Source organism: Lissotriton helveticus, chromosome 4_2 (assembly GCF_964261635.1).
Source record: "Lissotriton helveticus chromosome 4_2, aLisHel1.1, whole genome shotgun sequence".
NCBI lineage: Eukaryota > Metazoa > Chordata > Amphibia > Caudata > Salamandridae > Lissotriton > Lissotriton helveticus.
The window spans coordinates 92,307,596-92,322,804 of NC_136064.1; the positions used below are offsets into that span (position 1 = coordinate 92,307,596).

At 49.5% G+C, this 15,209-nt stretch overlaps 1 protein-coding gene across 2 annotated transcripts in view; it reads left to right on the forward strand.

Annotated features, from left to right (window-relative positions):
• KIF4A (kinesin family member 4A) overlaps window positions 1-15,209 on the forward strand; it is a 307,198-nt gene that overhangs the window by 241,207 nt on the left and 50,782 nt on the right. For both annotated transcript variants that reach the window (XM_078640186.1, XM_078640187.1), the window contains exon 28: window positions 4,561-4,737. In XM_078640186.1, the coding sequence (XP_078496312.1) occupies window positions 4,561-4,737 (177 nt within the window). The remainder of the gene's footprint in view (window positions 1-4,560; window positions 4,738-15,209) is intronic.

The following is a 15,209-nucleotide window of genomic DNA, read 5'->3' on the forward strand; positions in this document are numbered from 1 at the left end:
TAGCCTTATCTTCTGGCGGGGTACTGTAGCCTAATATGAAGAGACTTTAAGCTGCCCTTCCAGGGAGGCGAATGTGATATCACCAGAGCCTCAAAGAATAGAAGAGGGGTGAACTGTATGTAAATCTTTGGCTGATACCAACGCTGCAGATATATAGTTGCTGGCAGATATCTTATCTCGCAGAGTGTGGAATAACGAAGGGAGCGGTGCAGGCATACCCATCTCTTTCTGCAACTTTAGCCAAGGTTTGCTTTATCTTTGGCCCAGCCCAAAGTTCCTCCGAGCCCAACCAGAAGCAGAGACTCCTAGAGTCAGTTGGCTGACTTCCTGTTTGCAAGACCGGGCCTCAAAAGCTGAAGAAGCCTGACTGGACCAGTTGGCAACACAGATCACTGCTTCTTGTCGCTCTGCAGTCCCAGACCAGATGCTTAAAAGCTACATCTGGGTCTGCTGGACACTGGAGTCAGTGTGCAGTTGGTTGGTGTTGGACCTGCGATGGGCAAGCCCAGCACAAAGGGGGTAGCTTGGCTCAAGTGACAAGGCAAGTGAAGGCTGTAGTGTTAAGCCGGCTCTGACCCAACAATAACTCCTTGTACATCCACACCAAAAAGGACACCACACCACTGCTGTAGAAAAATACGATTCCTTTATATAAAAGATCTTTGTTGTAAATAGGGTTGACTGGGAAAGCACATATACATTTCTTTTGGTCATACAGTTCTGGTAATAAATAGTATTAATAAATAGAATAACTTCAGGAATGAGTAGCACAATAAATATCAGAATAAATATTGGTTCATTTAAATAAACAACCACATGTTTCTTCTGGTATCGCTGCCACCAATTAAATACTTTAGAATCATTACATCTGCAATACGTTTCAAATGGGAAAGATAACTCTTACAGTTTATGCTGTTTTCAATGACCAGGTATACGGCTTCTCTGAGCACAAAATAAGGTTTGGGACTCTTTAATAATCACTCAAGGCGTATGCGCGTATATCTAGAAGGCAAGGAAACACAGTAAATACATCATTTGCACTCGGCGGTCACCGGGATAGGATCTCTGCTTTGCCGGTGAAGTCTATGCGCGCCTACGGGCTTTAGCACCACTTGAGCACAGGCGGCACCAGTTCAAAGTCATTAGACTGACGAACGGGCTGCCGGAGAGGTCACACAACCTTCGCGCACAGTCAGGTAAATGCCGGTTCACAGTTCCTTCACAACGCTGCATTCACTATGAGGAAACGGGCCCACCTCACATCGGCTGCAATCAAGATACGATTCAGTCGGGCACAGCACTCCTCTCGTTAGCGACGGGGCTCTCAGGGGCTCCACGGACCTCCCTCCGACTTCCGCACACAGGGTGGTTCCCGCCCACAGCTACAGCTCCCGGGTCACTGGGGGGTGGCGAAGACGCTAGTACCGCCCAACGAAGGCCGGCCTTTCCCCGCCCCGGCGCACCACCTCACCTTCAATCTGCGCAGGAAGCGCTCTACGCTGGTGGGGCTCGTAGACGTCCGAGCTCCCCTCTAGAGGCACCTGTCGCGAAGGGGGCACAGCTGACGATCGCGGTCGTGGCGAACTTGCTCTCGCCTCGCGACTCGATAAATCGATCACAGTTCACCACCGGGGGGGGCGGGGAGGCACACGAATCTGGCCAGTCTTTGGGGGCAATGAGGTACTCGCTGGGCAGGCGCTGTAGGCGCTAGGTCACTTCCCACGTAGCTGACTGGAACGCCAGTCAGACACAACCCTTTGCTGCTCTACTGCCTGCGCTACCAGCCACCTCAGGGGTCAACAGGGCAGGTGTCAATCTGGTCTGGAATCTCTTCTCTAGTCTGATCTAATCCCCAACTAATCTTCATCGCCATCTAAAATGGCCGCCAGGGACTGGGCCTTATATAGCCAGTGCCCTGGGGTACTGGCACGAGCCAGAAGGTTCTAGAACCTTCTCTGGCTGTGACAATGACATGGCACTCTTGAGGGGTATTTAGGACACTCACAGCCACCGTACTGGGGTTCTAGAGCAGCCATTTTGTGTACCTGAGGAAAATAAAGGTATTCCTGTCAGAAATGCGCGCCAAACAAAGGGCGCCAAAACCTCAAAAGGCCAGGATTCATGAAGGCTCCAATGGGAGTCACTTCACATGAGGAAAAAGGGTGTCCACCATTTTAAGTTCATTTACACAGGTTGACAACCCCAGCTTGTAATGCCACAGGTTTGGGCCAGGCGCCTTGTAAATAGGTGCCACAAACCTTGTGAGCAACTGGGCGTCAAGGAACATCTAACCCCATGAAACAACACATAAAAAGTCCTGGTAGACAAATAAAAAGCGACAAATTTTGGGAGGTACAGGGGAACAAAAGAAATCCTAGTGGTGAGGGGACTCTCAGAAGCAGACGGGTCTAACAGTTGGCAATAAAGTTATAGCCAAAATAAGTAGAAAGCAGAGTTTGTTGTGCCCAGTGACTAATTGTCCAGTGGGGACCTGACTTTTGCTCGCCCATATAGGATTTCGAGGGACCTTAACCACTGTGGCCAAATTTGTCGCACCATGATCTCATGAAGTCCCCCGTTGACTGCACAGCATCTTCAGCAAACTTTATCCCTTCAGGACCACTTAAAGGAGATCTATAGAAGGGACCCCTAACATTGGAACAATACTAAAGACTGCATCTCTCAAAGTAATTGTTTCTTCGGACTTTGGTGGTCCCCTTGACTGGCTCCCTCTTGGAGTTGGTCACCCTAAGTAACCGCGTTCCACTTTGACCAAAGTTTTATTGAGAAAACGTGTTAAGTTTGTTAAATTTGCCAATGCTTGTTTACAGTTCAGTGAAGTCATGATCTATATGATTAACAAGTATTAGATACACCAGTTCCCTTACGAGTGCGTGCATTGTTTAATTCTCCAAGCATCTTTAGAATGGCAATTGTTGATGTCACAGTGCTTTAGCGGCGTAGGTGTTTGGTGCAAATTGCCACATCGATCTATTTCAGGGCCTATAATCATGTCCACATCACCTCCCCAGATAATCGATTGGGGTGGCAGTTGGGAAATGTTGTACTGTCCAGAAAGTCAGTGCAGTGCACTCTGGATTCTTTTATTTTATTCTAGTGGTATATTCATCAGTTTGCCATTAGCAAGTATGTTTGTGCCCTTGGTATCGTTAAAGATTTGAAGACCGAACTAGAGCCATTTCGTAACGAGGATCGCTACCCCCTTTGCCTAGGAGGATGTTAATTAGTTCAAACAAGGGCGTTTTAGTTGCAGGTTATGGTTTGAGGTGCATATCTTGGAACAGGCAGACGTCTGTTGTGCTTCCTTATGTATGCCAGGACATGTATGTTAGAGGTTAAGTCCACAGGTATTCATGTTAGATGAATGGACCACATGGTTTGGCTGGCACCCATCGATGTTCTTGGAGTGTACATGTCTGATGCACCCAGTAGTGTGTGCTGAAGGTGCTGGGTGGAAAGTGCCTTGTACAATGCCAATTAGTGGATTTATTGTTATATATACTAAACCCTCTAAGTACTGACCTTCCCCCCCGCCCCCTCCCACAACCCTTGAAAACACAAATATCCAAACAAAGCAGTTGCTGCCCCAATAAATATATTGCAGGAGATTCTTTGCTTCTGAGATGGTTTGTGAGATTGTAGTTGGGAATCTAGCCAGCTACAAACTGTGGCCTCACCCCTGCTGAATTAAGTTTGGCTCACCTTGTCCTTCTGTTGGCTAAATCGGCTATCACTAGCAAATGTAAGGAGACTACTCCTCCTTCCACAGGGGCCTGTAGGGACGCCTAGGGGATGTTTAGGTGGATGGCGACAAAGCAAATCCATACACAGAGGAAGCAAGCCCTCCAAAGCCAAAAACTGGGGTATCATCCTTGAGTGTAAAATTGTTACACGCTGACTAGTTGGTTTAAATAGTCCTTTTCTTTCTGCTCTGGACTTAATGGACCCAACATTCCGCGCATTCAGGATTCTCACATGGTTGTATATTTAAGAAAATACCAATTAAGAAGTTTGGGGGGGAATAACCCCTCTTGTAGTTTTAGTTAGTTGCTCCTCCTTTTGTAATCCCCTAACTTCATTGATCAGCTACAGATCATGCAGTGAATTAGACTAATTGATAGTTCAGATTGCTGGTCATTTACGGAGTAGATCAATAAACTTGTCATCTCTTTTGGATACCTTGAACACCAACCAGATGGGCTTATTTAAATGGATGTCTTTCAAAAGAAAAATAACTGCTTTAGTTCCTCACTATCTGCATTGGAGGAGTTTAGTAAGGGGAGAGCAACCGGGAATTTGTAGATGTGAGGCCAGTATATATGAACCAGATGTTTTCTAGAATTTTCTTCCTAATACTAATTTGTTGCTGCGTTTTTTTTATTATTAAGTTCAGGTCAGTGTGGTATTGTTTTGGACTCTTGATTAACGTTGGTGACACAGAACCACTGTATAACTTCATAAACATTAGTTACTGCACCTTTGTTAGACTGCAATGGGTGTACGCACAGAAGTATATTAACATTTCATTTCCTTTCTCAGCCTAAGGCACGCCGTCGTACAACAGCAAAAGCCCAGACTTTAAATCCCTGTTTGAATCTTGAAGAAATCATTTCAGAGTCTGAGGAGTGTGGTGAGGAAGTGAATTGTGATGAAGAGGAGGACAATGAGTGGGCTCCTGTAAAAACCATAAAGGGCTACAGGAAAAGTACCATTGGGGTAAGAATACCGGTTTCACTTCTTTGCAATGGTGGGATTTGAGATTTTTTTTTTTGTACTTGGCATATCTGATTGATACTTCTAAATGCAGATGCCTCACCTTTTGAATTCTCCAGATGTCTGTAAATTAGTTGACACATGCACATGTAGTCAAAATGGGATAAGACTTTTCCATCCTCTTAGTCTAGAAGGTAATCAGTCAGCATTTAAGAGCTCATTCCTTCCACATTATCCAATTCAGACTATTTTTCAAGCTTTGATCCCATAGACCCTCAATTTTCTGAACTATATTCGACTGCACACCTAACTGAGGTTTTATCGGAGGTGACTTTACAGTTGGTTTGCACAAATGAGTCCCTCGATCATTCCTACAGTGCCCCATGGATTTGTTGGCCATCCAATCTGCTTTCAGTTAGCAGCTTTGTTGTAGGATCAGGGCACCTCTGTTGCGGTCTCGTCCCTTGGCCTTACATTTTCCCCCAACTCTTAACTACAGTGATGCTGGTTGGCATGGCTCATTTTTTACCAGTCAGTAATGTGCATTGCTGTAACTCTTAAGACTGGCTGCTAAAGAGGTGCTCGCCTCAGTCTATCAGTCAACTTGAACAGTCAGTCCACCCAGGTTTTTTAAATTAATGCTTCGACCTGTGCAGTGGATTTCCTATATAGTGACCTTCCTGGACACAGTGGCTTTGAAGACCTTTCCACGGAGTCTTGGATATTCAGGCTATGATCTCAGTCTCTTGCGCTCATGCCTTGGTTGCAGCCCAGATGTTTTTGAGGTTTCTGGGTCTCTGCATCTTGCAGCCTGCTGGAGCCTCATGTCTGTTGGCACACAGGCTCTGCAGTGGTACGTTTGCCTCCAGTAGACCAATACTGGATTTTTCGTTATTAGACACAATCTGGATATTGGAAGAGACAGTCAGAACTTCAAGAACATGTCTTCAACTAAAGTCTTTATTTCGACCCTGTTCTGCCTGTGGAAAATTTCGTCTTTTCTCTGAGGACCCTCATAAAAAAATGCATCTACTGCTTATACCTGGACCATGAGGTGAGGAGTTGCAAAATTTGCAGAACATTTTCTTCTAAGACTCTAAAGGATAGAGAGGCCTGTCTCCTTCTGTGGCTACAGAAGTTGAAGACTTGCAGACAACCCTGTGTGATGTAGAGTGTCTTCCTGCCATTCTAAGTCCTCTCTGAAGCGTGGGTCTGAGACTGAGCTTCCTTCTCCTTTTCCAAAAAAAAGAAGCTTGTGGACGCTCCAAAGTCTATCTCCCCACGGGATCTGCCGACCTCTACGCCTGCGGGACCTAGTTCTCTGGTATCGCAGATCCACGCTGTGCCCTCGTCCACCACGAGTGCCAGCTCGTTGACGTGCACGACAACGCGATCCGTCGACGTTATAACTACTTCGACGACCAGCACTCTGACGACGACGTCTACCTCGTCGACGATGGTTCAGGAGGTCCGGCCTATCTCGTCCATTGTAAAGATTTCGTCGACAGCGAAGAAATCATTCTAGTCGACGGCCCCTGCAAAGCGGCATTCGTCGACGAAGACTCCGACATGTCATACCTTGTCGACACTACCTCCTTCGTCGACTGTGCCCTCGTCGACGTCTAGTACCACGCCGACGACCGCTTAGTCGGCAGCTCTGTCGACGCCGAAGACTTCGTCGACTACAGCGACATCTGCGGCTTCGTCGACGGCGCCCTCTTCGTCGACGCCTGGAACATCGCCGAAATCCTCGAAGACTGGCTCGTCGTCGGCGCATTATTCTTTGGGGACTGCAACCACCTTCACAGTGGTGACAGCTAGAACTGTTAAACGTCCTGCTTCGTTGGCTTTGAGCCCTGTTCAACATGGATCAGGTCCACCTGCTCAGCTATTTGCATCTGCAGAGGAGGACTCTTGAGATGGCTCATATGCAGAGGACACCTTTTGTGCTGCACGTAGCCCGTCAGAGCTACATATCAAATACCAGGACTATGATGAGCGAGAGTCACAAGTCTCCGTTTCAGATGACCCATGTGTTGCTGACTATTATGTTCCTATGGCTCAGTTGCCTGTGTCTATGATCACCTACCTTCAACATATGCTGGACGATTATAATCGTCGTTTTCCGCCGTCTTTGCAGGCCTCTCCACTGCCTCCTACAATACAGGCACCACTTCCAGTTGCACCGGCCCAGTCACCGGTTCCTCAGTGCCCTGATAATAATGGTGACAATCGCACAGATACGGACCAGGATGATGATGCTGTCCTAGCTGATTGGGACAATTACCAGGCTCAGACTCCGTCCCCTCCTCCTGCCTCTCCCCTGGCATCTCCTCCAGTGGACATTGGAGGTTTTCACCTTTTAATGGCTAGAGCCGCGAAGCGTTTCCACTTGCCTATGATTGTCACACAGGAGGACTCTTTTCTTTATGGCTTTAAAGATCAGCCTCAAAAACAAGTGCATGCCATTCTAATTGATTTCATCTGGAAGGCAGGGCTTAAGCTCATGGAAGGGTCTAATTCTGTCCCGTCAGTACTCCCACGCCTAGACAAAAAATATAAGGCTCCTGAAGACTCGCCTGCCTTGTTTCTCAGCCGAAGCCAGACTCTGTAATTACGCATGCTGCCCAAAAGAGATCACGCAATCCGGCTTCTCCTTTACGATCTTCCGGACCAGGAAGGTCGTCGCCTGGATACTATTGGCAAAAAGTTCACTACTATGGCTGCGACTACAGTCAGGGCGGCAAATTCCTTAGTCATCCTCGTCCACTACGACCGACAAATGTGGTCGTAGATCGCAGCTTTGGTCGACCTGATTCCTCCAGGGCGGAGGCACAGAAGATCCTGCAAGAAGGCGAGAATTTCGACGGAAATCATAGACTGCGCAATCGATATTTCCTCTACGGGCTTCAGACAACTGGCAGGCGCTGCAGTCTTAAGAAGGCAAGGCTGGCTAAAGCTACGTCCTTTTGGCCTGAGGTGCAAGCTAAAATACTCGACTTGCCCTTTAATGGAGAGTGCCCCTTCTCTTCAAGCATGTGGACGAGGCCTTGGAGTCCATCAAGAAGGATTCGGACACTGCTCGCGCCCTAGGCGCTCTCCAATACCGGAAGCATCCTTTTCGTGGAGCACTTGGCAGGGGCACGTCCTCCAATTTTTGTGGCTCCTCCCAATACCGCTCCTATGGTGAGAACCAATAGCGTTTCACCTACCAAAATCAAACTAGACAAACTGATTCCAGACCATATAGGAAGAAATCCGCCTACAGAGGTAACTCCTCCAAAAAACAATTGTTGGACTTGGCCCTTTCTGCAGGGTCATCCCTGACAGTTTTGCCTTCCTCCAATGTTCTCTCTGACCTGTTTTTATTGGTTTAATGATTCTGGGCACTTTACCACTGCTGACCAGTGCTAAAGTGCATATGCTCTCCCTATGAAAAGTGTATACATTGATTGATTTCCATGATGGGTTCATTGGATTTACTGTCCGTCCCCAGTAAAGTGCACCAGGAGTGCCAGGGCTGGTAAATGCCAATACTGCTAGTGGGCCTGCAGCGCTGGTTGCGCCACCCACAGAAGCAGCCTTTTAAACTATGTCTAGGGTCCGCCATTGCAGAACTTGCGTGCAGTCTGGTACTGTCATGCTGGCTGGTCAAGTGCACACACTTGCCAGCCCCTAAACCTTCTCTTTACTTCATGTGAGTCAACCCTATGGTAGGCCCTAGGACAGGGTGCATTGCAAGCATAAGGTAGGACAAGCCCTGATTTGTGTGGCATGTCCTAATAGTGAATTACAGCCATTTTCGTTTTTCACTATTGTAAGGCTACCTGTTCTCATAGGTCAAGATGGGCTGCTGGAATTATTACACCCTATAATCCCAGCAGGCTCAGGGAACAAGGTAGAAAGTCCAGTCTAGTATGCCTGAACTCAGAATAATAAAGTACTCCTTTTAGTAAAGTTTATTTTAATATCCTGTGTTTGCAAATGCTACTTTTAGAAAGTTAGCATTTGCTTGCCTAACCATTTCAGCCCGCCTCTGCCAGGATGTGTATCTGCTGTCTGGGTTGTGTGAGGGCTAGGGATGACTGGTGGTGGGAGTGCCCCTTGACTCTGATTAGGGCTGTGCTCTGCCACCACAATGCTGGCTCCACCTCCTGGGGAGCGACTGATGACTCTGCCCGACACCTGGCCCAGGAAGAGGGAAGCCTATCAACAGTGCTTCTGGCTATCCTTATCTCTATGCCGGCTCCACCTCCTGCGGAGCGTCTGCTGCCCTGCCCCACACACTGAAAGCAGAAGGCACACCATGCACAACAAAGTGCTCAGACTGAAATAACCTATGCAAAGGCCCCCCTGGCCTGGCGAAACAAAAGAAATACTGTATAAAAGGAGCCCTGCTCCCAAAAGATCAGATCCTGTCAGCCCAAAGAAGAATCTCTATCAAAGGAAGAAGAAGCTGCTGAAGAACACAAGAAGAAACCTGCAAGGACCCCTGACCACCTTTCTGCTCCCCTGAGGCCTCTGACGATCTCCAAGGACTTGCAGCCGAGCTAATCCCCTCTGCAACCGGTGCCTGGCCGGTCCTGCCTCGAGTCCCCCACCGCTTTCTCCAGGAGCTGTGCCTGCTCGGCCGGATCGCCCGCACCCTGTCCTTGACCTGGCAGCCTGTGCCCGGCCGCTCCCGCCTTGAGCCCGCCACGGCTCCCTCCTGGAGCCGTGCCTGCTCGGCCGGATCGCCCCTTTCCCTGCCCCTGACCTGGCAACCTGTGCCTGGCCGCCTTGAGCCCACCACCGCTCAACCCCGGAGCCGGGCCGGACCGCCCAGCACTCTGCCTCACCCTTGCCTCGGAGCACCGCTCACTTTACAGCCCCCACAGCAGGAATCCCCTGCGGAGATCTCAGAGGGGCATCTGACCGCGCCGCTCCCTTTGCAGCCCAACCGCAGGAATCCTAGGTGGAGATCTCACGGAGGCGCCTCTCCGCAGCAGCCCCCACCACTGGAAAAGACAGGCGCTGCGCTCGCAAGGAAGCATCTCATCGCCTCTCCCCGCCGGCTCCTCAGCAGCCCCCACCACTGGAAAAGGCAGGCGCTGGGCTGCACAGAGGCATCTGGCATCGCCTCTCCTTGCCGCTCCTCAAGCTCTGCCCCCACTGCTGGAAAAGGCAGGCGCTGCGTTCACACAGGCGTCTGGCGTCGCCTCTCCCCGCTTCTAGCTCGCTCAAAATTCACGCCGCACCTCTTCAGAGGCTGGTGCGCCTCGCTCCTCTTTTTTCGGACACAGGGTCCGCTACGTCTTTTCCCTGCCTGCGCCCCATAGAGACTTGGGCACCTCGCCTCTTTCTGGACACACGGTCCACAACGGTTTCTTTCCCTGAAGGACCTAAAGCTACGACTATCATGTCCCTCAGTGTGAAGCACACAGGACACACCAACAAACGTTGGTAAAACCAACAAGAGAACCCTTATGATTAATGAAGCACTGTGGCCAGATGATAGCGTTATCTGTCTTGTGATAATTACTGAAGTATATGCTATATCTTTTACACAAACTACCCGTATTTTTGATCCAACTTTACAGCCTGGTGTCCATTTGTGGTGGGTTAATATTCTTCCTGTGTATAATCAAATGCTTAACTGACTTAGTGCCCCGAAGTTTAGCCTTGTCTGCTCGCGCCACACTACCTAAAAGGGTGAGGAGGGGTTATTCTGAGGAGTAGTTCCCTTGCCCTGACTGGAGGAGAGGGTCCCTGCTTGTCACAAGTGTACATCTGTGCCAACCAGAGACCCCCATTTCCAACAACAATGACTTTCTAACCGCCAAGTCTTATCCTGCTCTGAAAATTGGAGGTCTAATCTTCCAACATTTTTACAATTGGTAAAAAAAACCATCAGATCGCTGGGTCTTGGATGTGGTTTCAAGAGGCCACGCTCTCGAATTTCTCAAGTTTCCTCCCAACAGCCTCATCTGGTCCTCCTCAGCACACCTGAAGGAACTGTTTGCACAAGTTGCAATTATGATTAAAAAAGGAGTAGTCAAAGTGCTTCCTCGAGGACAACAAGGGACTGACTTTATCACCCCACACGCCCTCCCTTCGGAAGAATACATTCTACTTGGAGACCTCAATTTCCATCTGGAAAAGAGCAACGACAGTAACACCACCACCCTTCTGGACAACCTCGCCAATCTCGGACTCAAACAACTTGTTAACACCCCCACACACTATGCAGGACACACACTCGACCCGATCTTCACTTCCAGCAAGCATATCTCCTTCACTCATACCACACCCTTCCACTGGACGGACCACAGTTGCATCCACTTCATTTACAATAAGACCTCGATCCACAACCACCCTCAACCAACTCTGCGAAGAAATTGGAACAAAATCACCATCGACCAGATCTCAACATCGCTTCTTCAAAAACCCCCTGCCTATTCAACGAACCCTAACCAAGCCGCCATCAACCTCACACAATGGTTAACCCAAACCGCCGACAAATTAGCACCCTTGAAAAAACATCAAATCAAGCAAGAACGCCCCCTGGTTCAACGATTACCTTAAGAAATCCAAGAAGCTCTGTCGTTCCCTTGAGAACTTGGAAAACAGACCCAAACACTATCACCCAAGCCGCCTTCAAAAACGCCACCCGCAAACACCACCAACTAATCCGGACAGCCAAGAAATCAGCACTCAAAGACCGACTAGACAACAATGCCCACAACAGCAAGGAACTTTTCAACATCATCAAAGAATTCACCAACCCCACCGCCAGCTCTAACGACATCACCCCCTCTCAAGTCCTCTGCGACTCCCTTGCCTCATTCTTTCATGACAAAATCGCCGACATCCATAACAGCTTTGACAACCAACCTGTAAACCAGTCCACCCCACTCACCCCCGAACCGTTACCTCCTCCGAATATCCTTTTCGAATGGAACCCAATCACCACAGAAGAGACCATTCGCCTGATGAACTCCATCCACTCAGGATCCCCTACAGACCCATGTCCCCATCACATCTTCAACAAAGCAGACTCCATTATCGCACCCCATCTCCGAGATGTCATCAACTACTCCCTTAACTCCACCACATTCCCAGAAAGCTGGAAACACGCCGAACTCAGCGCCCTTCTGAAGAAACCCACAGCTGACCCCACCGAACTCAAAAACTACCGTCCCATCTCGCTCCTCCCATTCCCTGCCAAAGTCATTGAGAAAGCCATTAACAATCAGCTCGCCACCTTCCTCGAAACCAACAAATCACTCGACTCCTCACAGTCTGGCTTCCGAGCCAAACACAGCACCGAGACCGCCCTCATCGCAGCAACAGACGACATTCGAACACTACTGGACAACGGAGACACAGTCGCCCTTATCCTCCTTGACCTCTCCGCAGCCTTCGACACAGTCTGCCATAGCACCCTGATACAACGTCTCAGAAAAATCGGAATTCAAGGAAAAGCATTGGACTGGATCATTTCGTTCCTCGCTGGAAGAACTCGGAGAGTCCGCCTCCCCCCTTTTAAGTCAGAGGCCACCGAAGTCATCTGCGGCGTCCCGCAAGGATCATCTCTCAGCCCCACCCTCTTCAACGTCTACATGAGCCCCCTCGCAACCATTGCACGTCAACACAACCTCAACATCATCTCCTACGCTGATGACACTCAGCTGATCCTCTCACTTACCAAAGACCCAACCACCGCCAAAACCAACCTACACGAAGGGATGAGAGAAGTAGCCGAGTGGATGAAGCACAGCTGTCTGAAACTGAACTCAGACAAAACGGAAGTCCTCATCTTAGGCTCATCCCCTTCCGCCTGGGACGACTCTTGGTGGCCAACAGCCCTAGGAAAAGCCCCCATACCGACGGACCATGCACGGAACCTGGGCATCATCCTGGACTCCTCACTCTCGATGACCAGACAAGTCAACGCCGTATCGTCTTCATGCTTCAACATCCTACGCATGCTCAAAAACATTTCACTGGATCCCCACCGAAACAAGAAAAACGGTCACCCACGCACTGGTTACAAGCCGTCTGGACTACGGAAACACCCTTTACGCCGGTTCCACCGCGAAACTACAGAAAACCCAAACGCATCCAAAATGCTTCAGCCAGACTCATACTAGACATCCCCCGCACAGAACACATCTCCGCTCACCTGAAAGACCTTCACTGGCTCCCCGTCAACAAGAGAATAACATTCCGTCTCCTCACCCACGCACACAAAGCCCTATACAAACTTGGACCTGATTGTCTCAACACGCGCCTTTCCTTTTACACCCCCACCCGCCAGCTGCGTTCGTCCAACCAAGCCCTCGCCGCTGTTCCGCGCATCCACAAAGCCACCATGGCAGGAAGATCCTTCTCCTACTTAGCGGCCAAGACCTGGAATTCCCTTCCCATCCACCTCCGCCTCACTCAAAACCACCTAGCCTTCAGAAAGCAACTTAAAACATGGATATTCGATAAGTAAACCTCCCCCCCCCCCCCCCCCCCCCCTGCTCAAGCGCCTTGAGACCCTTTGGGTATGTAGTGCGCTATATAAATTCTGACTTGACTTGACTGGCTTCCTCCTCCTCCTCCTCTACCTCCCCCACTTTGCCTCAGCAAAGCAGCCCTAGATCCACCATTCTGGATCGTGTTGGTCTTGGGGGGGTCTGCTTGCCCATTCTGCAAGATTGGGAATCTGTCGCTACAGACCTTTTTGTTCTCAATCTTGTAGAGAATGGGTATGGTCTTCCCTTTCAGGAATTCCCTCAAATTACCATCCTTGCCAAGGGGCTTGCTCGGAGGACCACCTTCTCCTACAGGAGGAAGTCCTGACTCTATATAAAAAGGTGCGATAGAGGTGGTTGCAGAGCGGCAAAGGGGTCAGGGAAGCTACTCCATTTCCTGATACCCAATAAGGATGGCAGGCTACGTCCAATCCTGGATCTCAGGGAGTCTGTGGATCTCCAGAGAAGCTGCAGCATATCTGTCTTGGTGGAGCATGGAGGGCAATCTGTCTCAAGGAAAGCCTTTTCATCTTCCTCATCGGTTGCCACAGTGATCACGGATGCCTCTACCCTTGGGTGGGGTGTTCATCTGGGGGATCTGGCGATCAAGGGTCTTTCGTCTCCAGAGGAAAGGTTACTTCACATCAACCTTCTAGAGTTGCAGGCTATTAGTTTAGCGCTCAAGGCCTTCCTCCCTTCCCTTCGCGGTCAGTCGGTTCAAGTCCTGACGGACAACACTAATGCAATGTGGTATGTCAACAAGCAGGGAGGAGTGGGGTCGCATTGTCTCTGCAGAGGCTCTGGTCCTGGGTTCAGGACAATCAGATTTTTCTGACGGCAAATCGGCTGGAGTTCTGAACGTTTGGCAGACAGTCTCAGTCGGCAGTTCTCTGCAGACCATGAGTGGAGGTGGTTTGTCACGTCTTTCGGACGTGGGGGAACCCTCAGGTGGACCCATTTGCCACTCCCGAGAATGCTCACTGCCCGTCATTCTGCAGTCTCCAGCATCCGATGCAGGGAGCTTTGGGGGACTCGTTTCAGTTGAGTTGGGAATCACAACTCATGTATGCTTTCCTCCCATACCATTGATTCCTCGGGTTTTGAGGAAGATTCGCCAAGACCGTGCCCAAGTCATATTGATCGCCCCAGATTGGCCAAGAAGGGTGTCGTACACATCTTCTCCACCTCTCCTCGTGCCCTCCGCTCAGTCTCCATCTCAGGGCAGACCTCCTCTCGTAGGGGCAGGTTCTACGCTCCCACCTCCAGAGCTTACTCCTTCATGCCTGGAGATTGAACGGGGCAACCTGAATTCTTTCTCTCTTCCTCCTGACGTGGTGGACGTTATTTTATCCGCCAGACGTCACTCCACCAAGTCTATCCATTCCTATAGGTGGTCAAAGTTTGTCCATTGGTGTGGGGAGAAGTCTATTGACCCTTTGAGGTCTTGCTTATCCAACATCCTTCAGTTTGCTCTTTCTCTAGCTCAGCAGGGTTTTGCTGTGGCTACTGTGACAGGCTATTTATTAGCTTTGTCGGCGTTCCATTATTTGCCGGACCAGCAGTCTTTGTTCAAATCGCCCATTGTGTTAAGGTTCATTAAGGGCCTTATTTAGTTTCCGCCCGCTCCTTTTATTGTGCCTCAATGGGACTTAAATCTCCTCTTAAATTACTTGATGTGTTCTCCCTTTGAGCCCTTGCACAAGTGTGCCTTGAGATTACTGTCTTTTAAGACTGTATTTCTTGTTACCATTATCTCTGCAAGGAGGGTAAGTGAGCTTCTGATAGATACATCTGCCAGTGGATTCCTCACCTTATGAATATCCCCCTTGCGTCAGCAACATTCGGAAATTCTTTTCGTAGCCTCGCGCCGACGTTGACTTGGAAGTCCTAGAGACACGGCATCGCACTGAGTTCCAAACCCCCATTCCTGACTATTCATGCTGATAGAATGGTACGCAGGACCAGGGCTTATTT